This window comes from Prinia subflava, chromosome 17 (assembly GCF_021018805.1).
Source record: "Prinia subflava isolate CZ2003 ecotype Zambia chromosome 17, Cam_Psub_1.2, whole genome shotgun sequence".
In the NCBI taxonomy this organism is placed as follows: domain Eukaryota; kingdom Metazoa; phylum Chordata; class Aves; order Passeriformes; family Cisticolidae; genus Prinia; species Prinia subflava.
The window spans coordinates 10,777,432-10,804,802 of NC_086263.1; the positions used below are offsets into that span (position 1 = coordinate 10,777,432).

At 42.6% G+C, this 27,371-nt stretch overlaps 1 protein-coding gene across 1 annotated transcript in view; it reads right to left on the bottom strand.

Annotated features, from left to right (window-relative positions):
* Window positions 1–3,172: 3,172 nt before the first annotated feature.
* PRKAR1B (protein kinase cAMP-dependent type I regulatory subunit beta) overlaps window positions 3,173–27,371 on the bottom strand; it is a 90,850-nt gene continuing 66,651 nt past the window's right edge. Inside the window, exons 8-11 of the mRNA XM_063414149.1 lie at window positions 26,083–26,143; window positions 22,540–22,661; window positions 6,083–6,164; window positions 3,173–5,665 (exon numbers count right to left, since the gene is read on the bottom strand). Of these exons, the coding sequence (XP_063270219.1) occupies window positions 5,493–5,665; window positions 6,083–6,164; window positions 22,540–22,661; window positions 26,083–26,143 (438 nt within the window). The 3' untranslated portion in view covers window positions 3,173–5,492. The remainder of the gene's footprint in view (window positions 5,666–6,082; window positions 6,165–22,539; window positions 22,662–26,082; window positions 26,144–27,371) is intronic.

Consider the following 27,371-nt stretch of genomic DNA (forward strand, 5'->3'; position numbering starts at 1 on the left):
CTATTGTACCCCCACTTTGCAGATCCATTTCACTGTTTTCCCAGTTTATCTGGAAAATACATGCTGCATGGTACTGTACGTCGTATTTCACTGCTATGCACCATGATGTCTTCTAATGGAACAATCGCCATGCTTGTAGTCTAAGGGCAATACAAAAGTGCTTTCAAATAATAACAATACATTTTCTGTATAAAGAGGATAGGGAGTAGCCACTTCCCAGAAAGGCTTGATTTCCCTGGAGCCAGCAGTATGAACATCCAGAGCACCAGTAACAGCAGGCAGTGGTGAGAAATTCCCTACCTCATCATCAGTCTATACATCCTGTTTCCAACTGCTCTGGGAAGAGTGGAGGCTGTCAGCACCCACCGAGGGTAAGGTGAATGCACCCAGTGAGCCTTGGCAGCACAAGGCTCCATTTATCCCATTGGGGTTTGGGTGGGGGGCACTTTTTTTGGCAAAACAACTCTCTCGGCTTTGAACCGAAGCTGTGAGCAGAGGAACAGTGTTCTCACAGCCCAGCTCCCACAGATCACACAGCAGCACAGCATCTGCCAATTCATTCAGCACTGCTGGCCCATGCAGCAACATGGCATGCACTGTTCCACGTTTGGAGGCAGTTTATACTGGAATAGGAGCAGCCTTCTTGGGTAAAATGATTATTTTTTTCCTCCATAAGATCTCACAACTTTTTAAAGGGAACCCTGCACACTTCAAATTGCTGATGTACAAGAGCATGGGAAGTATGCTGCAGCTGGGCTGTGGAGGCTCTCTGTGATGCTTGTGCAGAAAGTGACTTGAAAACAAGAAATAAAGCACAGCTGGGGAGGAGCTGAAACACTCAGGAGGGAAAAGTTACCCTTGTGCATCTGAGATAGGAGTCAGAGCAGCCCAAGGAGACGCTCGTGCTTTGCTTTCCTTGCCCAGGCAAAGTGCAGCCTCTTTTCTAAAAACTCAATCCAGATTTTTAGACATCAGAAGAATCACTCTGGTATTGGAGCCTGATCAAGCACAAAAAGCATCCTCAGCCTTCAGAAAAATACCAGATGGCTGCAGATGCCAGCTCCTTCGGCCAGGCAGTGTTTTGAGAGAAAAGGCCAGCTTGTTGTGAGAGTGCTGCATCCCAGATACAATTCTGCAGAGCAGCAAAGACCCACGGAGAAATCCCTGGAGGAGGAGGAGCATCCAAGCCAGCGTATTCCCGTAACATCAGATTTTCAAGGCTGCACATCTGCTCGTAGCCAAATATGCTCTCTTTCTCCAGAGGGAAGAGGGACCTACAGAAATGACTCTGGCTGGAAATGCTCTTATAAGTTTCTGAGCAGTCGTGTGCACTCGAAGCTCCAGAGAGAGTTGCCAAATCATTGGAAACAAGTTAAAAAATATATGCCTGGCAATGTAAGAGGGGATAATTTGGTCTCTACATAGCGAACTGGTCTTTGGAATATCAACTGTGAGACTTCAAGCTCGTTGGTTCTCAGTCACCTGTTCTTTGAGGAGGTCATCATGGTGTTGCTGCCACACAGGATAATATCCTCTTTGCCCTGCAGAAATGGGCACAAAGAACAAACCCTTCCCGCATAAATAGGGCAGTGAAAGGATTTATGCACCATTTAAGATTTAAAACTGAATGCACACACCTTGTGCAACTTTCACAAGAGGACAAATGTCACCCTTGGTGTAGTGACTCCATTTCTGAAGACCATTGACTGCAAGAAAAACAGCCCAGCAGCCAATAACCAGCTGGGGTTACTTGGTTCCCCAGCAGCTCTTGTTTCCCACCAACACCTGAACAGGTAACATGATGTTAGGCCATGTTTGCTTTATGAGCATGGAGGATTTGTGGGACTCAATGACTTCTGCACCACTTTAGCACCACTTTAGTGCCACGAAGCAGTGAGAATGCCTGAGCCAGCCAGAGTAATGTGATACACACACCAAAGCCTGGTCAGCCACATGGCCTTGTAAAAACCTGAGGTACAATTAGTTTCTATTTAAAAAAAAAGTCTTTTCTTTTGTCTCAGGAGTCCTGAAATGGCTGTGACACAATTAAAACCAGCCAAAAAAGGAATGACAATGAGGAGTGGTGAGGGGAGCGTGGGCTGGTAACGTCCTTCTGGAAGGACCTCAGAGAGAGTGGTCACTTTTGATTACTGCATAATGTGAGCAATTCTCTGGAAAGACCAGTGCTTCCCTACTGAATCATAGCAAAGGGGGGAAAAATAACACAGTCCAAAAATGGAAAGCTGGACAGCCCTTGGATGTCAGGAGACGCCCAAGATTTCCGTGCAGGGGCCACCACAAAGAAGCTGCAAGGAGTGAAGCACTGGCCCTGCCCTCTGCTCTGGGGTGACAGCTACAGCTCTGGGGCCAAACTTGGACCATAACACACCTACTGAAGTGGCCACCCAGAGCTCTGGTAGGTGGGGTGATACTGATAGCACATGGAACACATTGTCACCCAGAAGCCATGCTCTCCATGAAGTTCTTCAACCCATGCCTGCACCTTGATGCATGAGGTACAGGTGGTTCCTTTGGAGACTCTGTCTTCTCTGAGGAGCTTGTCCTCAGTGTAGTTCCTGGCCAGCCCATGGCACGAACACAAGCCATGGCAGCAGCACAGTGCATCCCTGGAGCCAAAAACAGGGTTGTGCTTCAGCCCCAGGGCAGCCGTGCTTCTAAAAATCCATGTGTGGCCAAAAGTTGAGAGGAATGATTGGGACAGACCTCTGTTGTGGTTGGACTATGGACTTTGCCTGTGATACTGAGGGAAAAGGAGCAGCACTGGGATTTGAGAAGGGCCTGTTTGTCCCCAGGTGTACCCCCTGGCCTTACGACAGGCTCAGCATCAGTCCTGAGGGTTTCACAGCTGGCACCTGGACAACAACAGGAAGGTCCCAGAGACACCTTGGACCTCTATTTCTTTATATAGACATATATGGTTACATTTAAACAGATGATTCTTTTTTCCTTCATGCTAATCCTCCACAAAACCAGTTTGGTTTCCATTACTATATATAGCACTGGGAATCTTGGTCTATTTTTTGTCCCTTTGCATCTGATTATTTTCAGCAGAGCTCAAAGTTTTGATGATATGCAGATTTTAACTGGAACATGACATCTACTCACACAGACTTCCATTAGCAATAAACCCACAATGGCCACTTATAATGTAGAAGAATTTTATTCATACCATAATCCTGTCCCATCATCCACTGCAAATATTACAATTATCTTCAAAATGTCACTGAATATCATTTTGTTCCACTTAAAGCACAGGAATCCTGGTGTTAGACAGTTACATTTCTCTTGAGATTGCTTACAACAGAACCATAACTCAAACGTATTTTCCATGAGCTGTAAAGGTTTAAAGCAAAGAATCTGCAGTGTGTCTGTGTGCTCAAGTAACTTCTAAACAGTGAGGCTAATAATCTGACAAGAGATGTGTCCTGCATATTGTGCAAAACACTCACAATTTTTTACCAACACAACAGAAATGCAACAGGTAAAAGAACATACTTGAGTGACTGGTAACATTTAAAAAATATTTCTTTTAAAAATTACACAAGAGAATACAAAAACAGTGCAGCAAATAACCAAATGCATATACATTGACCTATCTATATAGAATGGAGTTTGCCTATATAAATGTACGTGATAAAAATAGCAAGGTTGGAAACTGTGAATGGTCATATTTAATAACACGTGCAAGAAGCATAACATAATCATAATAAATAGCAGCAACGAATATACACTAACAGGACCACCAAATTATGCTAAAATAAATTAAGCACCTTTAAGTGATGAGAAGAGAGTGAAGCTGAGAAGCTTTTTAGCTCTGTGAGAACCACTGTGGGCAGCTACTGGAATATTGGGCCCTTGGTGGGAGTCAACAGGAACGGGTCCAATTAGTATTTGTTAATTCCAAAGAAGAAAGCAATTGTGTGTCAGTAGGACTCATTTTAGCCATTTAGCCAAGTTCAGCTAAACCTCTAGTTTCAAAAGGGAGATTGGTGCCATGTTTCACTGCTTAACCTTTGGTATGTCAAAGGTACAGAAAGTTTGTATTTACTCTGAAGAATGTTATTGTAAAGAAGAAATGGAGTTTTGGCCCAGTTGAAGGGCAGGCAGTGCTGTTTAGGGTGGCTGAGATGCAGAGCTTTGCTGCTGTTGGCAACAACAAGTTTACCTGCAAATCATAATCCAAATGAGCCCATCCTTGAGGGCTGTGCAGATCTCCAGCCTTGAGAGATCTGCAAAAAGCTCCACTCAGGAGGAGCCCCATGTCTAGGCAGGGCAGCAATGACTGCCAGCAAGGCTGAGGCCCCTGGAGGGACCTGGGCTCCAGGATCCTCGTGCTCTTTGTTGTACAATACCTGTCTTGTGGAGGAGAAACAGCATTTTGAAGCACTTATTCAGCTTTCAGAAAATTTTTAAAAATTCTAAAATTTAGTCATATACTAGAAGAAAGGCATTTGAATTTAATTAAATGGACCTTATTAAAAACAAGCTGCTGTATTTGTCCCTGAAGTGCACTTGGCACCATATCTTCAGCATTTCATGTAATGTTCAGAGAAGTGGCTGAGGACATTCTGAGTTTTGAAGCCAACTTAATACAGCAAAGAAGCCCCCATTGGACTTCTAAGCACTCTAATGTAAACCCTCATTTAAAAAAAGCTGAGGACAAATAACTTAGGTCCTAAAGGCTCCATTTGAATTCTTACAAAACATTGTCCCGTGACCTCTTCACCCAGAAGACTGAAGCAGGCTGTTTGCCTGAGCATATCCTACAAAGCAGACCCAAAAGGGTTTGTGACACGGAGGAATACGGCCCCTATATCTAAACCACAAACAGAATCACTCAAAAGCTTTGTTTTCCCCTGGCTTGCTGGAATGATCAAAACTTTCCTCTAACCTTCCCTCTAAATTGCATCTCATCAATGAGACTGCCACTCATTTCATGGCATTTTGGATCCCCCAGTCTGTAATCAGTGAAAAGTCTTTTAGGAGTGACATGCAGAGAGATATCACAGAATTACAGACTGGTTTGGGCTGGAAGGGACCTGAAAGGCCATCGACTTCCAACCCCCTGCCATGGGCAGGGACACCTTTCACATCACTTGATCAAAAAACCTTGACAAAAGGTGAATAAGACCAGCTTTAAAGATAATAAAGAAAACAGAATTTCATATGTTTTAAATAGTCGAACCCACAGTTTTAAGCAATATGAACCAACAATAGGTAAAAATCTTGTCTGCAAGCCAAGAACCCAAAGGAGCCCTTATCTTCCCCAAAGCTAGTTTTACCCAAACAATTATCCTTCCACTTTCACGATACATAAGATTTGAGCTGACATCCACTAGGTGACATAAACAGGAAAAAAATACACATAAAATGCACACTTCTTTTTTTTTATCTTCATAAAGCTATGGAGCTGCACAGAGCAAATTTTAAGTGCACAAGGTCACATGAAGGCAGCCTTCCAGAGGAATCATCTAGACGGTGAGCGAAATGAAGCTGTTGTATCTCTGAATGTTTCTCTTGAGGATCTCAGAGCAGGGGCCGAGCACTCGCTCGAAGCGGGGCCGGTCCAGCTTCACACACTTGAGGGGTCCTCGTGCCACCACCGTGGCAGCCCGGGGCCGGTTGAGCAGCAAGGCTATCTCACCTGGAAACAGAGAGAACACTCTGTCACACGCCCTCCTCTCTTTCAGAGGGTGCATATTCCACCATCCCCTTGCTCTGCTTGTAGAACATCTCCCTTTATATATCTCTTGATAGACACTTTACATAATTCCGTTGACAGTACAAATGCATTGCGCATGCATAATGCATGTGTGTAAAATGCCTTTGAAAACAAATGCTTTCAGACTGTTTTGCTGATTCTAGATCTGTCTGCTGTCAGCTACACTGGTGTAAACCAAGGATTGGATTCAGCTTCCCTGAAATCTCTGAGCATGGCTGAGAGCGGCGGCTGACCTTTGCATAACCCCGCGCATGTAAGAGTGGAACACTAATTAAGACAATAAGTACTTGACCCAGACGTGCCTGTCTTTCTGAACCACGCTTAGCTGAATTTTCTTACCAAAATAATCTGATGGACCCAGTCTTCCAACTTCGACGTACTCCTCATTGTCAGACCTGCGCTGCAGGACAGAGGCTGTGCCCTGAGAAGAGAAGGGCAGGGAGTCAGCTGGCTTTGCTCAAACCTGTTCTGATTGAAAAGGTACCCAGGCCTGAGTATTTCCTTTTGCATATCACACACCTTCCTGATATATGAATGAAAAGATTAAAAAAAACCTCCATGAAATGATTTCTCTGTTATGAATTGTTTGGATGCAGGCTTATTCAGCTCATAAAGAGGACAGGAACAGGACAGAAATCAGGAACTCCTATTTAACTAATGCACATCATGCTTTAATGTAAAATCCATGCTTTAATATAATTTTAAAATATGTTCTGTGTGGATGCAGAACCTTAGACAGAGACACATAGAAAAGATTTACATTAAAAGAAATACAAAGGCAATTTTCCCAGTAATAATCCTGGGACACAATTTTGTAAGAGCAACTCGAGCTTATTCCTCCCCTGACCTATTGCTGAAATGGGTGGCAAAAGAAGCTTTTAATGCTTGTTGTAACAAAGGGTGATTTTTTTTTTAGGGGCTTTGCCTGCTCGTGGCCTGTAGTGATCTGGACACCTGCAAGTCAATCTCTGGGGAGATGGAATGTGCCTTGTCTCCACTACCCTTAATAACTGCTGTACCTGACACGTGCTAATACATGTCAAAACTCAGTTACAATCTATTTAAACCTTCAAAGAGGTTTTACATGCAGAAATATTCTGACCTGGAGGAAATCTTAAATTATTGTGGCATAAAGCTTTTGTAGAGGAAGAGAGAAGGTATCTGCTTTTTTGGAAAAAAATTACAGTAACATATGGGAATATCTTCCGAGTCCAAACCAAAAGCATACGGAAAGGCCAAATGTTAACATATTTTGATTTTAACTGAAAAAAAATAAACCTTCCTCTAGTGCAGAGTATTTAGTGAACATGTACTGGCTGCAAATATCCTACAGTCTCTTTCCACCAAAAGAAACTTCTGCACCTCCAGTAGGTAAATTTTATTTCTTCTGTCAAGTTTCCAGAAAAAAATCCTTTTCCTTGATTAACTAAATTGTTCCACCAACACTGCAATTTTCCAAGATCTTCCAGTAAATCTGCAAAGGCATGAAAATGCAGAGATGGTGTGATGTGCGTTGTTATTCACACTTGCTGCAGCTTTCAGAACAGACCCACATTCACAAGCAGCATTCTCAGAAATACCCCACACAGGGAATAATGCCTGCATCGATCCTTCCCTTGCCAAACTTTGGATCAGGTGCAGCTCAGTAAATTGCTGCTGTTCTCATTGCCTGTACAGTGTAGATGGATTCAGCTTCAGAGTCATTTCCAGCCCCTGTCCTCCTCTCATCTCCATCTGGAGCCTGGCAAAAACTGAACCCCTTGACCCAAATAGCTGCCTCCAATCCAGATCTCCAGTTCCTTTCCCAAAACTAATTTTTTAAAAATCTTTTATTACAGATGTTTTATTACATAAAATAAAATAATAAAAAAATATATCCCTAGAGTAATCACAGTGACCACCCAGGTCAAATGAAGAAAGGACTCAATTCCCCAGTGCTCACCTTCAGCACGATGCTCTAAAGGTAATCACAATATCAAGCAATATTGCTTTCATCTTCCCGAGTGTCAGCTTTTATTTTGGCTAATATTTTTCTGACAGGGTCCCTGTGATATAGGGCTCCAATAAGTCAGCCTTCTGAAGCAATTTCTTCCACTGTTGCACTACAGTCAGCCTTTTTAATCCAAGAAACACCATATCTGCTGGAGAGGGACAGCTGTGTCTGGCCTCCACAATAAACACTTGGCTTGGCAGGATAAAGCAATGCATATTCCAGATCCATATTTTTTCTACTCTTGTTTTAACAGTCACATAGGCTTTTCCCGTTGCCCAGTGAGAGCAGGTCTATCTCAGAGCAAAACAAGTTTCCTGAAGCCCTGACAGCGAGCACCCAGATGTCAGCTCTGATTACACTGCTTGGCCCCTCGCTGCAGCAGCCACCAGCTCCACAAGTACATCCTGGAACATTGTCAGAGTGACCTTCACGGGAAGGCTGGCCACCCCGGGAAACAAAGAAGATGTTTTTATAATTGCCTGTCTGTGTCACCTTCACTTTGTGTGTCTTATCTCTGGAATCAGCACTATTCTGATGGTAGTAGGGGAGGAGTCCGGTTGTAGGCAAACAGTGTAAATGGGGCAAAATAATACAGAAATAAAATAATAAAGAACAAAATAAAATATTATAGAATAAAATACTACAGAAGCAGTCCCTCATTACCCATATATCGGATAAAGTTGTCATGAACTCAATTTTGACCCCTAGCTCTGCCCTCATCCCAAGTTTTGTGGCTGCTTTTAATTTCACTTTACTTGTCACATCCTTCTGATAGAGTTTTTAGTTTTTCTGTCCTTCTTGTGCTTTAGGATCTCCCACCTCCCACAAATGATAGGACTGAATAAATCCTATGGCCCCTGTCCTAGGAGGTAAGGGCATTATCTAACAAGGGTTCAGGGGCTCATCACTCTCACTCCCAAATGCATTTTGTCTCTATGGGAAAGACTTCTCCTTAAATGACACACAGAACTTGGCAAGATGAATCTCTGAAACAAGATGCATGATCCTAGATTTGCAGGATCAGGCTGCTTAGTGCTGCTCAACTTAAAATACTGCCTTGTACACTGATACCCATTTCAGCCTCCTACACCGCCAAGCAAACCCTCAGCGCACGAGCTCGAAAACTGTCGAGAAGGTTGACACCATTGAATAAATCAGCCCTTTGTGATGATATTAAACTGAAGGCAGACAGGCATGTCTTTCTGCCAGCAGACACTTGGGAGTGAAATTATGGTCTTTGGGGGATCCAGGAATATTCTCTTTCAGTCAGGGGAGTGCCTGTATTCCCAGAAACTGATAGCATTAACCTTCCCTCCTCTCCTCTGAGTAAATATGAGCATCCTATTGCAAAAACAACAAGAGTAGGAGTTCCCAAAGCACTGTGGCATCAGCACCTCTCTGCCATCCTCACCCCACACACCTGCCTGCTCCCTCTGGCACTGCACTGGAGCAGTGCTGGGAGTGTTTATTCAACTCCTTCAAAATGCTTCAGCAGTTTGTTTTGCAAAAATTTATGCCTTAGATATGGCACCATGATTTAGGATATAAAAAATAAATTAAGATTTATAATCCATGAGTTCCCATCCTCTCCAAAGTAATGAGATTTTGATAGATGTTTCATTTTTGAACTCTCAGACCCTACAGATAGATGAGGGAGAAATTCTAGAGCGTGGCCCATCTGGATCAACACTGGGATTCCCAGGCCTCATCCTCCAGGTACTTACAAGCACTAATTGCTTTCAGGAGCCCTGTTTTTATATTTAAGTATGAATCTATAGCCAGCAGTTGGCCTAAAGAGCCTGGCTACACAAGGCAAGTATGATTCATGGTGCTAAAAACTGAAATCCTGTATTTTTTTTCCTCTATTCCAGTTCAGTGGGATCACTCCCAGGCAGCACAAGGCAAAATGTGGTAGCCTGTGTTACCCCTGGCTGGGACAGGCAGTGCAGGATGGGCTCCCAGAGAGTGGGATGGGAAACCCTGCACTGTTTTAAAAACTTTTTGGTTTAAAAATCAGTCATACTGATTGTTTGGTTTTGTTGGTCTAACCACCCACTATATTACAGATATAGTCATCAATAAAAAATATAGTGAGGATCCATCTGGGATAAAGGATAATTATTAAAAAGAAGATATTAAAATTATAAGAAAACTTTACTTTTCACAATCAGGAAGTTACTACTTTATATTTCCAGTTTTATTTCATACTTTTTTTACTTACTGCTTCTTCTAAAAAAAGCACAGGTGACATTTTTTCCCCATGGCCTTGAAATGAGACATTTTTATCCTAGTTTTGAGCTCAGAAAGTTTTTCTAGCCTATTTTATTTTCCTCTTCAGCACCCAGCACAAAGGGCAGTGCAGTGTATGGAATTAGAGATGGAAAGGTCAGGCTGATCATCTGTGATTGCCATTAACTCCATCAATGGCAGCTCTGAACGTACCTTTGCTCTTTCTCACTTTGTTAACCCACACACTCCATAATTCACACGTTCAAAAGATAAGTTTCCCCTCACTCCACAGCCACACAAACCCTCATTAATGTGTTGTTATTAAATCTTTGCACAGTTACTACAAAAGGAGAAGGCAGGGGCTGTGCAGTGGCTGCTCCCACGGCGAAGCAGAGGGACTGCATGGAGCTGCAGCAGGTCTGAAATGAATTAAAAGATCTGTCACACAGTATGATTCTGGGAGGATTTCATTTAATTGCAGGCAAGACGAGGTTTGTGGAAGTAATATATTTTATTAGATCAACAAGCAGAGCTAGAAAAAGGGAGGAGAGCTCTTGGGCACGTATCTCTTTCTAGGTTGCCTCTTTCCCCAGGTATATCTAATAAAATCCACCATTCACCTGTCTACAAACACTGTCTAGGCCATGTTCTTACATTATAACAGCTACAGCCATATTAGGTTGCATCTTATTTAATCATATCTGCTTCCTAGAGCACTCCAAATCATTAACTTAATTTAAGGAGAGCCAAAAGCTCAAAATGCTACAAATTTCCTGGAAATACCTGGGAGCTGGAACTAGTTGCTGATATTTAAGGTCCCTTCCAAGCCAAACCATTCTATGATTCTATGAAATAGTCATTGTTTGATGAATCTGGGAGACCTGTCAGACAATGCTTCACCCTCCACTTCAGAGAAGGGTCACACAAATCAGTTCACTGGTCTGATGTGAAACCTCAAGCAAATTTGGTCCAGTTGGAAAACACTCCCTTCTTGGCTATCCCTCCTGATGAGCCCGTTGTGATGGTGGGAACAGGCTGCCAGAGCAGCCCCAGGTTTGCACTGACTGGAAATGTGGCTGTTTGCTTTGCTAATCTCGAGCAAGTCAGTTCTTTTCTGCATCCAGAAAATTAGAATTAGAATTCACTATAAATACAGCACAAGGCAATGCCCAAGGTAATGAGCTGCTGAGAGCTTTTGAGAACAAATATGCAACATTTTACACATCCAGCTTTTTGCATTTGGTTGTGACTCAGTACATCTGGAGTTGCACTGATTTCATGGGGTTTTTAGGAAGCCAGCACGTTGGGAATGGGGTTAGGATTAATAATGCAAGGTCAAAGGAGCTCTAAAGGCAACGTTAGAGTAACAAGCTCTGCACTCTGATACCCACCCAGTCTCTTTAAGAGAGCAGTGCTGCCAAAAACACCTTTACACTGTCAGTGATCATCACTACATTGTCAATATAACATTCATCTCATTGGCCATCATTCTCAACAGCACAGCAAACTTTAGCAGAGATGGAAAGCACCTGTCCCTGCCCAGCTGGCAGAGGTCCTGGACATCATCTCTACAGCCACAACTGATATCAAACAACCTGCAGGTCGCTGTGTGTTTTATATCACACCTGCATCAAACTGCCCTGCATATGCCTAACCTCCCAGCTCTTTGCTATTCAGACATGTTTATATTAGTTTAGGACTGTGGGTTTAGGAATAACACCCAGACCCGGGAGAGAGGAACAAAGCTGTCTAGAGCAGTCACCAAAATAGCCACAAACATTAAGGTACTTCTAAAGACAACAATCAATCATAAGGCAAGTGTAGCTTAAAACAGCAGAAAGAACTAAGCCACAGGGCATTTCCTAGGGATATACAGGAGGCCAGGGTTAAGGCCCAGACATGACTACACCCAGCCCATCATTAATCACCAGGAAATGCCTTTGTCTTGATCGTTCAGTATTTAAAATCATAGATGTCTGACACGGGAAGACCTTTCCAGTCGTTTTGTTCATCCTCCTATTGCAGTACCTCAGACAATCTTTCTCTTCAGTGTTTCTTTGATACATCCTGCATTATACCTGTGCTGTATGTACTCCACTTAAAGTAAATGAAATGCTGTTATTAAATGGCAGAAGTCAAGATTCAGATGGAGAGAGACCAGTAAACACAGTGAAAAGCCAAAAGAAATTGTACCAGCTGCAATTTGCTTTGTGCGTGGAGACCCCTGCAATTCTCAGGTGAAATAAAGTGGGGTTTGCACAAAGAGAAAAAAATGAGATTTCTTATTTTGTTAAGCTTTTTCTGTTGAAAGACTTTACAGGAGCAAAACTTTAAGTTTTATAGTATATATTGACTTTGAATTGTTGCCCTTGAGCCACAGCAGCAGAGCTACCATCAGGCTAGACCACACATTTGTGGTATATCATCATCATCATCACCACCATCATCATCATCACGCATCAGAGGGGTGACAGAGGGACACCACAGCCCCAGTGCCATGGTAGTGCCACACTGCTTCAACCCACCAGTTACCAAGTGGGACTGGGAAGACTGGGAGTGAGGGGATGGTGACAGACCCCTTGCCTGGGGTGTGATCCTCCTTGGCTAGTTGTCCTGGCTCCATGCCCAGGAAGCTGGGAAGCCATTGCACCACAGCCTTTGGGGTTCCTCTCCATTTTTATTTTTACTCCATTCTGGGATTTTGGTCACCCCTTCCATTACACACTCAGTCACCTGTTGCAGGGGTGACAAGAAGCAGAGCTACTCAGTAAAGGTGGGCCCAGATGTTGGTTTTAATGAATCATCTCAGGGATACTTAGCCTTGACTAATCAGTAGCTTCTGTGGGAAAACAACTGAATTAATATTCATCCTGGTGCCAGATTTTAAAGACCGTCTGTGCCAAGCGCTGTGGATTATTGGCAACAAGGCCCTGTTTTCCTCCCTCAGACATGTCAGTGTACAAAGCAATAAAAGTCACACAGGGAAAAAAATGTTGCATTTTAGAGATTCTTTCTTTCTACAAAGCTAGCCATTATCTTGCCTCTCTCTGAAGCCAGGAAACGTCCACTGAGTCAACATAAAAGTGACTTTATAATGGGTTATTCATCAACTGTTCATATTTGTGACTGACCTGACAGGGCTCATCTCCTGGAAGCAGAGAGCTACCACCTACAGCCAGGGCAGGGGTGAATGTATGGGAGAGAAAACACAAAAACAGTGCTGAACCTCCCTCACCCTGCCTGCAGAATCCTTTCTGGTGAAAATCGTTTTTAGCTGTTAATGCTGTTTTACGGCCCAATTACTCCTACCACCATCTGCTTCTTTGTGAAAACATTCTGTAGATGCTGAAGTAACCAGACCAAGCAAAAGGCTGAGGCAGACATTGTCATTAAAGTCTCATAACTAATGCTGTGACCAGGGCTGGGAGAGCAGCTGTGGCCAGCGAGGGCAGCAGCTTCTGAGCAAGAAATAAAACTTGGAGTAAACTGGAGGAAGGAGAAAAGAGAGTTTATTACAGAGATCAGGAAAATCTCCCATGGAAAACTCTCTTTGAGTCCTTTCAGTTGGTGAATCTTGTGTGTTCAAAGGACCAGATTCTGAAATTCAGAAGAAAAAACCTCACAAACTCAAAATTGCCTCATCCTGGAGCACACTGAGAAGGGTCTTGCATGCTCCAGAATATCCACACTGCACAGCTATGAAGGAGCCCTAAGGGCAGCAAACCTGCAGTCAGTATCTTTGCAGAGGAGGGACAAAAGCTATTCCACTAAGGGACAGCAAAGGGATGAACTCCAGCAGAGATTGGGAAATTCTCCATTTCTTTTCCTCTAGGTTGAGCACCACCATATTTCAGGTCTTGTTTACACTGCAGTGTTTCTGCTTGAAAACAGAGAAGCTCTGCTCAATACAGAGCTCCCAGCTCCTGACACAGCAGAGGCCTTTAATGTCAGTTCACATTTAACATGCCCGGGGCAATAAAGTTCTTGTTCACCTTGACTCAGTGCTTTGAGTCAGGGCTTGTGAACTCAGGCTCCAGTGCCAAAGGAGCTCATGGGGATCCTGAAAACCTTGAGGGGTAAACAGCCTGTGCTGCTCTCCTTACTCCATGCAGGGGCTTTTCAATCCCTGTGAACCTGCAGAGCTTTTGCAGACTGCCCTGGCAGGAAGACACCACTGGACTGGACTGAAGAGCACCAACCATACCCTAAAGTTGATATTAGCTCAGGAAGAAGTCACAGGCTGCTTTGAACACAGAAAACCTTGCCCTCTGATTTTTATGCAAATTCAAATGGGGCATGCATATATTAAGAATGAAACGGGTAATTACTAACTTTGGGATTCACTTCTCCGCACACCAGATGATTTCCCTGATTTCCCTGATTTCCCTGATTTCCACATATCCCATAGTGGTACAGGGCCAGGGTGTGTCTGTCATTCCAGCATAAACTTCAATTTTATGGGTTTACAAATCAGATGTTTTAAATTACAGCTGAATGAGACTGGAGACTCCTACACAAGTTGTCATGTCAAAAGTGAACCGGGGAAACATTCATACTTTTTTTTTTTTTTAATGTTGGGTATAGCATGTGCAAAAAGGGCCTGAGAAAACTACTTTTAAGCCTTTGGGAACAATGTGGCTGCACTGCATCTTCCTGGGAATTGTACTTCAAGACCTAGGTTTATCAATATCCCAAAGACAGAGTCACACAGCAGGTCCTGTGTGTACCTCATGGTGCTGACATAAGCAATGTCCTCATTCCCAGTGCCTTGGAAGACCACCAGCACATCACTCCTCAGCTGCCATTTCAGCCCCCAGGGAGTGCTGATAGCATCATTCTTGGGACAGCTTTTATGTTAGAGCTAAGCATCAGCAGTTCTAGGGCTACTTTCCAAAAGAAGACAAATCCTTTGAACTATGTAGCCAAAGACACTGCAAATATTCCTTTAGCCAGTAAATAATCTTGGATTTTTATTATTTGCCAACCTTTGATTTATGAAAGAGACCTTTCTGCAAAAACAAGGGAAGAAATCAACACATTTCTGCCAATACAAAGTGCAAGTGACTTCCACATAACCTGCAGTATAAAATAACACCCATCATTTTTGGGTGGTAACATTTAACCTAAAGGAATGAGGATGGTCCATTAATGATGGGGTGCTGGCCACAGGCTCCAATTGTTTCTCTGCCTTAAGACCTTCCATAGGCAAAATCATGAAGATTCAGACCTTCACAGTGTCTAATTCCCATCAACTGTTTTTTCAGGAAGGAAGAACTATCCCAATTCTTATACCCTATGCTTCAGATCACACAACACAGAGGTTGCTTCACACACCTCATCAGAAGGTGTGGTGAGGATAAAAACCCTGTGACCTTCATGGGACGTTCATGTAGGTAAGAAGGAATGAGCTGATTAAAAGGCTATATGTATTATAGACCAGTTATTAAAACTCTTACAATTATTTAATTATAAAATTATCTTGTACTCTATGGAGGGGCCAAATCCAGGTGAAAACTCTTTTTCCTCACAAACTATTGGCCATGTACATTGCTTTTACACTATTTTCCTTTCCACCAGACCTCAATTTCAAAAAGACTCATTTTCCTAATACAAAAGCTATCTGATATTAATGGTCTTACAGAAGGATGAAGCAAGAGGACTTAATTCTGAGTGTGGACTCAAAACTGAGTCAAGACGGAGTTTGACAGTATTTTTTCAACTATTTTCAACTATTCAACAGTACATTTTTAAACTATTATATATTATTCTCCACTCTCTGGGTTCATAGCAACTCATGGAATTTACATACAGTTGTCCTGGTTTCTGCCACAAATGAGGAACGAAATCTGCAAAGCTCTAAAATATACTAGAAATAGTGGCTAATCTGAAGTGTCACAAAATTGTTAGGAATATGCTCCCTTGTACATCACTTCTGAGGTTCCAGGTTTTGCAGAATTCACCAGAGGTGACCACACTGCAGTGGTTATTGGTGGGGCTGGAGAAAGAGTTGGAAGGAAAGGCCAAAAGCTGCAGTCACTGACAGGTCCTCCATGGCTGGTGGGAAGAAGAAAGGGAGCAGCCATCTGCTTCCTATGATGGATATGCAGCCTGACCCACTGCCCATGGAAGTTAAATTGAGTTTAATGAGAACTGGACTTAGCTGACATTTTAGTCTCTTCGACTCAGCAAAATACTTCACCTCCATCCCTACTTAGGATGGGACCCAGTCCCACACCCAAATTTCCATCTTTGACGTCAGCTCCCATTAAAAATGGATCCTGAACACAGAGGAACTCTGCAGCAGGGCCAATGGAAATGCTGCTGCTCCAGCACAACTGGGTGATATCAAGAAAATCGAAGGTTCCCTTCCTGTAAGAGTTCTGTGGGAAACAATGTCTGTGCGGTTAAAAATAAGCAGAGTACAGAGCCCTGGTGCCTGCTGGCTCTGTTTATTCAGGATATTTTGTTTATTGGGTACATTAGGAGTCGCTGCAGACTGCCTTTGACAAACATTTTTGGTATCAACAAACTCCTGGTAACACTAAGCAGTTCAGATTTGTAGCCTTTGAAACTCCTTTTCTAGACAACATTCATCTTCCTAATTAATAATTAATCGCACTGTGTTTTAAAGAGATTATCAGGTGTGATAGCAGAGTGTGCCTAAGGCAGTGACTTCATTATCCCTACGGAAGGAGTTTACTTTGTAGTTCTCCTGCCTGTCGCAGGGGTAGGTGCCAAAGGGGTCTCTCTTAGGTTAGAATGTCAAAGAGCAACGATTTAGGGCAGGAAACAATTGGGCTATTATTTTTCTTTTTTCTTTTTTTTTTTTCTTTTCCTTCTTAAGGAGCTTTTAAATCATAAATCTTCAGATGCTCCTTGTGTAATTTAAGACTCAAGTCGAGTTTTCCTACAGAAAGGCCCAATTCTGTGCAGGACCAGGTGCCCTTCTGAGGCAGGGGCAGGTTACCATGGCAGGAAGAGTTTACCAACACTGTTCCACCTACAGGCTTTGAACTGCATCTGTGCAGAGACGCTGCAGAGCATGCCAGGAGTGTCAGTGGGGCTGGAAACACTGATTTCACCCACAGGACACTATCTCAAGTACACTCTCGTCAAGAACTCACAGCGGATCCTGCCCAGACCGGAGCCAGGTGGTGGCCCTGACTTGAAATGTCAACAGCAGCACGGAAGGAGCAGCCCCACCCCAACCCCCCCACACCCCCGAGGATTACTGGGCCGTTCCCAACATGATCAGCCAAGGATAGTGCTGGAAAAATAATCATTACCCATTAATTTCACTCATTTCTTTCAATAAGGCAGCTCTGTGCATTAATTCTGAAAGGCCTTCTGCAGTATCAGTGGGGTTTTTTCTCTTATTTGTCGATTTTGCTATTCCCATTGGCTGGTTCAGTAGTGAGAGATATTTATGTCTCTTCCCATTAAGCTTTTCCTCACCTTTAAGAAGTGTCATTAGGATTATTCCCACTGATGGGGAAACAGGGAGGGCAATGTTCTCCCACAGGCAGAACAGGTGAGACTGAAAATCAAATGCCCTACCACCCCTCATCTCTAACCAGTAGGACAATAAGGAAGAATATAAATCCCCCGATTTTTATAAGTGCTATTCACAAAGGAGTTACAGAGGAGCACCCTCTGTAACTTACCACAAACCTGCAATTCAATATACTGGGTTTTAAAGCTACAAACAAAAATCCAATGCCAAACTTTTTGATACCACGAGTCCATTTCTCCTTGAATTGTCTCCTGTGAATTATCTTCTATTTTTAGGTCTTTTATTTTTAGGCTGCTGCATGCGATTGCTGGGCAGCTCGACCAGCTATTAATTGGAAATGTTTTACTTCTCATGCAGATTCATTTCAATGCTTTCTGCACCACTCAAACCAACCTGTCCTGGGAGCAGATGACAGGCTGCACATTTAAAGGGCAGCCACAAGCTGTGCTCCTCGGCTTCAGCGCGGCCCCGTCAGAAACCTTTTGCTGTCCTCTCCTCCTCCACCTGCGCACGTTTGTGTCTGTGCACACACATTTTTCTTAAACCATGTCAAACTTTGTGACTATTAGGGCCATATGGCAGCAGCTCAGCAAGCTCTGGGCGTGCAGCTGAGCTTCAAAGAGTCCCTGAGCACAGAGGGTGAGTCCCGTGGCGGGGCCGGTGCGGCGGGCGCGGCGCTGCCCGTGACAGGCGATGCCACTGAGCTGACAGGGGAGGGCTGGCAGCTGCAAACACCAGCAGCCTGCAGGTCCCTGCATTTTTTGGCAGCTGCCTTGCAGGATTTGAGGTGCTGTGCCACCCAGCCAAGCTGGAAGCTGAACTTGAGAGAGTGGTACATGATGGTAACCGCTATTTTTAATGCTATTGTCGCTACCTTTCTCAGTAACCTAGACAACAGCAAAAACCTCTTTTCTTTCCAGTTTCAGAGCACTACTACACTGGTTTGAACTATTGTTTGAGCTGGAGTCAGTGGCAAAGCACAAGTTGGGAATAAAACCAGGTCCTGTTCAACTGGCATTTCATTTAAAGGGACTTTTAACTCCACAAAGCTCACATGCCTTTGCATCCACCACTTTAAAATGCTGGCTAAAAATATTTGCCTTATCTGAAGTCAGATGAATAAATCCTCCCCGCTGTTGGGTACACAGTGTGGCAGTGCACGACACAACTGCAAATTTATTTGTTAGAAACCGTACATCTGTTATGATTTACGCTTGCCAAAATATAATTCTTTATGGCAACAATTGTTTCATGGTGCTTAAAGTTTTTCACCTCTGTGCCAGGAATCTCATATGGGATAATTCCATGACCTTGGAATCCAGCAGATACATTCCACATCTGTCTGGTCTGGGAAAGCCCGAGTTTGTTGTGTGAAAACCATAGTGGGAAAGTAAGACCTGGAAATATCTGGAAATACAGAAACTGCAAGGCTGCTTCTTTTTTTTATTTTTTTTTTAATTACCAGTTTCAAGTGCAGTAAATCAATCTCGCAGAAGTTGTTATTTTGCCTTTGTAAGCAGACATTCACTTCTGATCCTATCTTCACATTAAGGAATATGGTATGAAAATTACAATAATTCTATCTCAAGGAAAAAAAACAACAAAACACAGCCCTTACATATTAAAACTAAATCTTGTTGAAAGCTGCTTGATATTTAAACAGAAAAGAACCCAAACTACTGCAAATAGACATCTTACTAGAGCCTAAACTGTAGCTGTCCTGGAATCTCAGGGTATATACTTTTCTCATTAGACTTTTTAGCAAAAATGAACCATAAACAGCTTTGTGAGCAATGGACTTAAAAAGCTCTGGTTTCCTGTGATTCTTCCCTGTGCATATTTTCTGTTATTCTAATAATTTGGCTGAGCTCCTGCTGCAGCCTCACTTTCCAAGGGGCACTGTAGCATTTCCATGCACACAGCCTGCACCTCAAATAACCTGCACCCCAAATAAACTCTGCAACACTGGAGAGAGGAGGGTGGACAGAAAGCCATGACAAAAAGGTTATAGTAAGAAATACAGGGTAAAGGAGAATGTGAATGGCCTGGTAGAAGGGGGAGACTAATTAGACTTATCCATACTAACTAGGATGACATTCCTGGTTTAAAGCAGGAATTGCTGTTCTGATCATCACTAGGGCTATCAGTCTCTCTTTCAAAAGGTTTCAGTGGTTTCTCTTCAGTCTGCAAATCCGGAAGATGCCAATCCACTCCCAGGCTGTGTCCTTGTGCAGGACCAATGTCCTTACAGTGTCACAAAGGGATGCCACAGAGCAAGGCAGCAGGGCAGGCTAACCAGAAATTAGTGACTAATTTATGAAGTTCAACAATTTTAAATCCATGTGTGAGTCCTGGGTGCCTTAGAGAAGCTTTTATGCCAGGAGTCACAAGATTCCACTTGGAACCAGTATCTGGGATGCACCAAAGATTTATAAAGTGATAACTGATTTGACTAAGGCATGATATGAATGATCATGGTTTATGGTAAATCATAGAATGGCTTGGGTTGGAAGTGACCTTAAAAAGATCATCTTGTTCCACCCCCTGCCATGGGCAGGGACACCTTCCACTGTCCCAGGTTACTCCAAGCCCCATCCAACCTGGTCTTGAACACCTCCAGGGAGCCACAGCTTCTCTGGGCACCCTCTGCCAGGGCCTTCCCATCCTCACAGAGGAGAATTTATTCCTGATATCTAATCTAAACCTACTCTCTTCCTTTTGAAGCCATTCCCCTGTCCTGCCACTCCTGGCTCTTGCAAGTAGTCTCTCCATCTTTCCTGCAGGTGCTGGAAGGCCACAGCCAGGTTACCCTGGAGCCTTCTCCTCTCCAGGCTGGGCAAACCCAATTTCCTCTGCCTTTCCTCACAGGAGAGGGGCTCCATCCCTCTGATCATCCCAGTGGCCTCCCCTGGGGAGGGGACCCAGAGCTGGGCACAGAGAGCAGAGAGGAGCAGCAGCATCACCTCCCTTGCCTTGCTGCCACGCTGCTTTTGAAGCAGCCCAGGACACAACTGGCTTTCTGGGCTGCATCGAATATAAATGAGTAAATAAAAAGGTAAATCAGTACCTTGTCCAAAAATCATGTGGCCAAGTTAGCTTTGTAGTACTGGACATGCTGTGCTCCAAAGGAGGCTGCATTTTAGTGATATATGAAATGGTTTTCTGCATATACAGCAGCCAAACAACTTGGCTGCATTTCTAGTGGTTTGGATTAGAAGATCACAAACATCAAAAAGCATATGAAAGAAGCTAATGGCTTTTCAACGTATTGTGACAACAAACCAGCCAAAACTACTTTCGACCAGGTTGTAGAATAATGTATTCCTGGTGACTTGCAGCAATTTTTCCTACAGAAAAGCTTAATATCAAAGTTATGTAAACTCCTGTAAAAACCACGTTTAAAATATGAAGCTTAAACTATGTGTGAGTAGGCAGAAATACTGCTGTAGCACAAGAAATAGTTGAAATTGGATGTTCATTCTTCAAAGTAAAAAAATATAGGCAACTTCCAAAGAGAGAAACTAAGTCAGATTTGCCGTGGAAGGGTGAGGTGAGCAGGTACTTTCTACAGAAAGCAGTGTTAATGCTTTTCTACCCATTCAAGTCTTAACAGTTATTTCAGCAAGAGGGGGAAAATAAAGGCCCTTGGTAACTTTAAGCAAGCTGCCAATTTTCCACATGGGATTCAATGGCTAAGAAAATTAGATTTTCCTAGTCTCCTGCTGCTGCAAGGAATAACAGCACACTCAATAACACTAGGAGCAATAAAAATTCCATATTTCTGAAAAAAATCCTATTTCCTAAACTTTTCTCATATACTAAACATCTTCTTAATAAAAAAGGTTCCCTATGTAATATCTAGTCTCTTTTATTCTGACACTATTGTTTTGAAGGGACACTGCTTGTCACATAAATAAAGTTCCTGAACTGTCTCCCTGTATGATTGACAGGTGCAGTTACTTGCACTGACAATTTTGTGAACATTGAAGAAAAACTGTGTTCATAAATAAAATGCATATTTCCAACACTGAAGAGGAAAGAAGGACGGAATTTTAAGTGTCAGATATTGATTATGAACCAAATTCTGACTGCTTTGCATAGCGGCACCTGTCCAAAAATCCACAGATAAAGAGCAAGAAAGAAAAGCCTGGGATGCATTCTGTGTACATACAACTGGATCCCAAGGGCACACAGTATCAGCTCCTTACAATTCCCTCCCAGTTCCTGTGTCACCACTGGAACTCATTGCTGGACATGCCACACCTGGCCTGCTGTGCACTGGAACTGTCAGCACAGCCATATGTTGGCTATTTCTGGTCTATATATTTGCATAGGAATACTCACAATCCATAGACAACCATATCCTAAATCTCTCTTGTTATTCACTCTGAGTCTCTCTGGTACCTCTTTATAGCTTGTTACATCACAGTGCCTTGGTTCTTGTATGAGATACCAAGGATCCAAATATTTATGTCAGAGAAGGGGGCGAAAAAGAGAAGTGAGACAGTGGAACTGAAGGGTCAGATAACGTCCCAAAAAGATGTCAGCATTTTCAGCTGCCTGACAGATCTGTCTGCCTGTATCAGAGTAAACAAGAAGATGGCTCAGCCATTTGGACTGAGTTTAAGGCAAAACAAAGAACAAATTATCCATTTTCTGATCAGGTCTCCTGCTCCAGTTTACAGATGTCCATTTGTGATATCCCCTGTAAGTCCCTTTGGGAACAACAATCAATGCACTCAGTAGCTGACCAGCCCTGCTGAAGTATTAGAAATTTGGAACTAGAAAAATCTCCCTCAGAAAACAAACCTTCAAACAGTAAAGACACCAGACACGCCTCAAAATTACTCTGCATTTTCAGTTTACTGGAAAGAAGATTGTCCCACTTAGGACAATTCCATGGAACTGGTCTCTGAATTCATTTGAATTTTGAGTATGTCTCTTGGTTTAAGTGGAGTTAGATTTATGCTGAAGTAAGAGATTGAACTGATCCCAAATGTCTTTAATACAGCCTTGATCTTTACCAGGAAATGACAGAGCTTATCAGGCTGCCAATCTTACCTCTGTAATAATGAAGAAGTCATCACCAGGCTCTCCCTGCACAACAATTTTTTCTCCATCTTCAAACTGGACAGGTTCCAGTGCATCAGCCACTGTCAGCCGCTCCCATTTGTCCAGGGACTCTAAAATATTGAAGATCATAAAGCTATATTATAAAAACACTCCAACTTCAGCTGAAGATTCCTATCTAAACTGACAGCTCTGCCGTGCCTGGTTCTGTTCTAAAAGAAACATTTCTTTCATCCAGGCACTTTGCACGAACCTCCAGTTGGGAAACATGAATGTATTTATTCAGTGTGTCTCAGGCATCAGTAATCACCCAGATAGCAATCTCAAAAGCTGGACAGGAAAAGCTGGCTCTGGCTCCCCGTGCCTGCGATCCGATCCACGCTGCCCTGGCGCTGCCTGGAGAAGCTGCCTGGAGATGTGGGAGCACCCCAGATTCCCTCACCACATCCCACACCGGTTTCAGGACAAGTCCTACAGGGTTTTCATCAGGGCTGCTCCCAGTTCCTGGTGGGTGATGCAGTGTCCACCTCAAGGATGGGTGAGGGCACCAGAGCCAATGGCCAGACCCTGCTGACATGAGCAGCAGGAGGCCAGAGGCATCCAGGCTTGTGGATGTTTGAAATGGCACCTCTCCTTCATTTGCCAGCAGGATGGCCTGAAAAGTGTTTTCCTTTTCATACCCCCACTTAAGGGAGAAAAGTTAGAAAACTTCCAAAAAAAAATTCCATAATTAAAAATGTCAGTGTGTTTTAGGATTAACAGAGCAAATGCAGCCTGTGATGGGGTCCTCATCACCCACCTGCACCTGCCCAAATCCCCTCAGGGGCACGGGACAGCCTGCACAGGGCACACCCAGGCTGCTCACAGTGCCAGTGCCCTCCCTGCCTTTGCTGAGGGATGGATTCCACCTTCCCTGCCCTCACAGAGGAGGTGCCACCTGTGTCTCTCTCCAACACCCACTTGCATGAGAACTCAAGACAGCGAATTGTACTTGAACTTTTGTACTTTGTTAAGATTTGACTGAAAAATTACAGGTTTAGAAGTTATTAAAAGCAACAGCTAATGCGACGATTTAACCTTCACCGCCTCAAAAAGCTGGGCTGAAATTCACGTCCCAGAGCTCTGCTGATTCCTACTTGCTATGAATTATTGAACTAATGTGAGTCAAGGTACAGTTTCTGACACCAGGATTGGATGTGTGCCATTCCATCAGACTCTGGTTTCCCCATTTTGTTCAAAACATTGCTCAGAAGGATTGCATGAGGGTGCAAGGAAGTTCCTTAAAGTTAAAATTACTTTTGGCTGAGCCCAGAAGGACACACTGAGTCTGGTAATAAAACCAGAGCAAAGCACTCAAAGCACCAAAGGTAAGAGTTTTGAGTTGACTGACACATCTTCATGGTTTTTATGCCATTTTCTTGTTGCTGTTTGGGGAATTAATTGTTTCTAAAATTTTCCCCACCTAAAGCACTTTCCTGGTGTGTTTGTGACCTTTGCTGCAGAATAACTAACGTCAAAGACCAAGCCCATATTGTCAATGCAACATTCAAAAACTGCTCTGTTTGACTAAAAATAAGCATAAAACTCTTTCATACAGACTAGAGAAGACTTTTCTTTTTTTTAACAGAACTCAGTAATTAACAATGAAAAGAAAGAGCCTCTTGAAACTTCTTCCTCAGTTGGCTTTATGAAAAATTCAAAGCTAATTCTAGCTCTAGTCACGAATTGTCTCTCTTTTGTCTAAGGGAACTGTACCACTACAAATACATTGGTTAATAATTCTTGCAAACAGAGCATTATATAGAATATTCTACAAAAATTTAGTTGCAGAGTTGAAGTATCAGATAAATTGGACCACATGCAATTTTTTGCAATGTCTAAATTATACATATCAATTTATGACTTTATATTTAATTCAACTCCAGAAGAAAAATTTAAATCAATCACTTCTTTCATATCTTGTTTGATACACTATGAGCAATTGCTAATAATCTAAAAAAAAAACCTTAGATTTAAAAAAAAAAAGTGACTCCTGGAATTATATTTAATTACAGACACTAGACAGGTGTTGGAAAAAAGAAATGTAAGAAGCAGGCAGAGGTTTTTCCACCAGGAAATCACTGAGTTCTGACCACATTAAAGGATGAAGTTGACTTTTCAGTGCCATTTTGAGGTTGCTAAAATATCTTTCTACTTCCCAGGTGCTACCACTTTTTAGACATGTCAAAGAGATCCTCTCACATTTCGCCTAAATTTCCATGTTCCTGCAATGATGTGTTATTTTGTTCACTGCTTTTCTGTACTTAAAAAAGGTTCAAATCCTGAAGTCCTTCCCCTTTTTTTTTTACAGAGATTCAAAAGCCACACTACAAATTAGGCTCTAATTACATTGCAAACCGCATGTTTAAGGAAGCACATCTCTGAATAACCTTTCTACTCTGAAATTGTTTTGAGATGTCTCATTGTTGTAATTGCTCCTCATTAGTGCAGGTGCACAGATTCTTTTTTTCTTTAAATACTCATTGTAATTTGGTATAATTTGTGCTCTCAATTTAGGAAGATTTAAATTAAGCATAAAAGAAGGATTTTAAATGATGAAAACTTCATTAATAAGTGAGCAACACACTTGGGCTTACTTCAAGCATACAAATGTAATTGAAAATCTCATGGATAGCACCTCTCAGAAGTTCAAGTATAACCTCACTGAGACATTCGTATTTCAGGTACCTCAGCTTGAATGGTAGGTGAATATCATAAACAAAAAAAAAATCCAGAAAAAAATAAGTAGGAATATAAATACTTTAATTATAGAGCAAATAAATCCTGAACTGTTTTTTTCCAAACAGCCCCAGCAAAAACATGATGTTTCTCCTACAGAATCAACAACTCATTGTACTGTCTAACACTGTCCTCCTTATTAGAGGCTTTTGTTCTCCTAATGGTGATTGATTGGTCAGGCATTATGGGTTTGTTGTTTTTCCTACTGAAGGCCATCAAGAACATGTCCAAATTTCGTGGCTATCACATTAATCAAAGGGAAACAAAATCCAAGGGCAAGAAGCTAAACAGATGTTTTAAGAATGTGAGACAGGGGCTGTAAAATGCACAGAAGAAAAAAGATCAGTCTGGTTTGATGTGTAAGGTTGGTTTGTTTGGTGCACACAAACACTGTATTCTTGCAGGAAAAAGCTTCTCACCTGATCCCTGGGAGGATGGAGCTGGACTTTATGACAAATTCATCTCTCTGCACTGCTTTCTGCTCTATCCACATGATCTTTACTCAGCAGCAGCTACTGCAAGTACCAGTGTGTGCCTGCTCCACCTTTAATGCATGCTCCAAACTCATGGACAGTGCACAGGAAAGAACGAGAAAAACAAAAAGGGCCCTTTACACTTTCATTCCTTCAGAACCAACACAATGTGAGACCTTCTGTCTGAGCATCACTGCTTTCATCCTGCCATCAAAGATCAAAATTCACCCTGCCAACACGAATAGGAGAGGAACCAACAGCCAAGTTCCAAAGGGCAACTGACCCAAAATGGAGACCTTGCTCAGGAACTCTTCGTACATCTTCCGCTTCCTCAGGGTGCTGCCCTGTTATTACAGGAGAGAGAAAAAGGAGGCAGAACATTACACAAAGTATTTTTGTGATTTCTTCCTACAGCTGCTCTTTTTTTTTTTTTTTTTCCCCTTCCAAATCTTAAGCATAGCCAGTGTAAACAGCCTCAGGCAAACGTTTCCTCATAAAATGTCTGGGCAAGTTGTATTGCTGATAAGCAAAGACAGAAGGACTCAGATTCAATCCTGCTGTAATTTCACTGACTTCACTGGTGTTACTGGACACTGCAGATGAATTGTATCCATTTACAGCATTCATTTTAAAGCCTGAACTTCATCAATTAACTGTTTAGCTAATTCAATATATCTCTTGTTGCCAATGAGGCTCTTTGCAATTACAAAGTAGGATAAAACCTGAAATGCTCCCCTCAAAGGTCCCATCCTTTTAGGTTAAAAACTCTCTAATGCCAAATGTTTATCTGTAAACCTGGTTAATATGCTGTAGAGTGTTGTATCTATTGTTATGCTGAGCAATCCATTCATATGATTATTTTAACAAGATTTAAGCATTTGAGGGCAGACAATCCATCAATGTATGTGCAGCCACCAGCACAGTCATTCCCACTCTACTAAGATTTTGTTGTGTGATAAATTTCTAAGACACCTTCTCCTTTTACAGTGTCTGATCAGCAAGACAGAAACCACAAGTTGCCGTTCCAGCACGGGTTTTTGAAGGTGATTCATGTAAGAATAATTATGATGAAATTTTACCAATACAAAAATAACGAATGCATTCTTGATTCCTTCTGCAGAGACACAAAAGACTCGTAAAGAAATTATTCCCAGGTATCAAAGAGGAGCTCCAGGGCCTGCCTTGGTCCTGTGCAGTTTGCTCCACACTGGTGACACCTGGGGGTTTCACTTCACCTGGGGATGTCAAAGGCTGCCTGGTGCCTCCTATTCAAATCTACAAGGCACAATGCAAGGATGATACATTGATCTTTTCAAGAAAAGGAAAACAAAGATGCCATTTATTCACAGACTAGGCAGAGAGGATGGAAGCAAATGTCAGTGTCTGCCATAGAAAAAGCCACTTCTCTATTCCTCCTCCTCCAAGTGACCACCTGTGAGTGCTGGGAAAGTGGGGATGGAGAAGGGAAAAGGAGAAGAAACACTTTGCCCTCCAGTGTGAAAGCATTCAGAAGTGTTTTGGGCATGAAAATGGGAATGGCTGGTGTATTCAAGGGCAATGATACAACAAGAA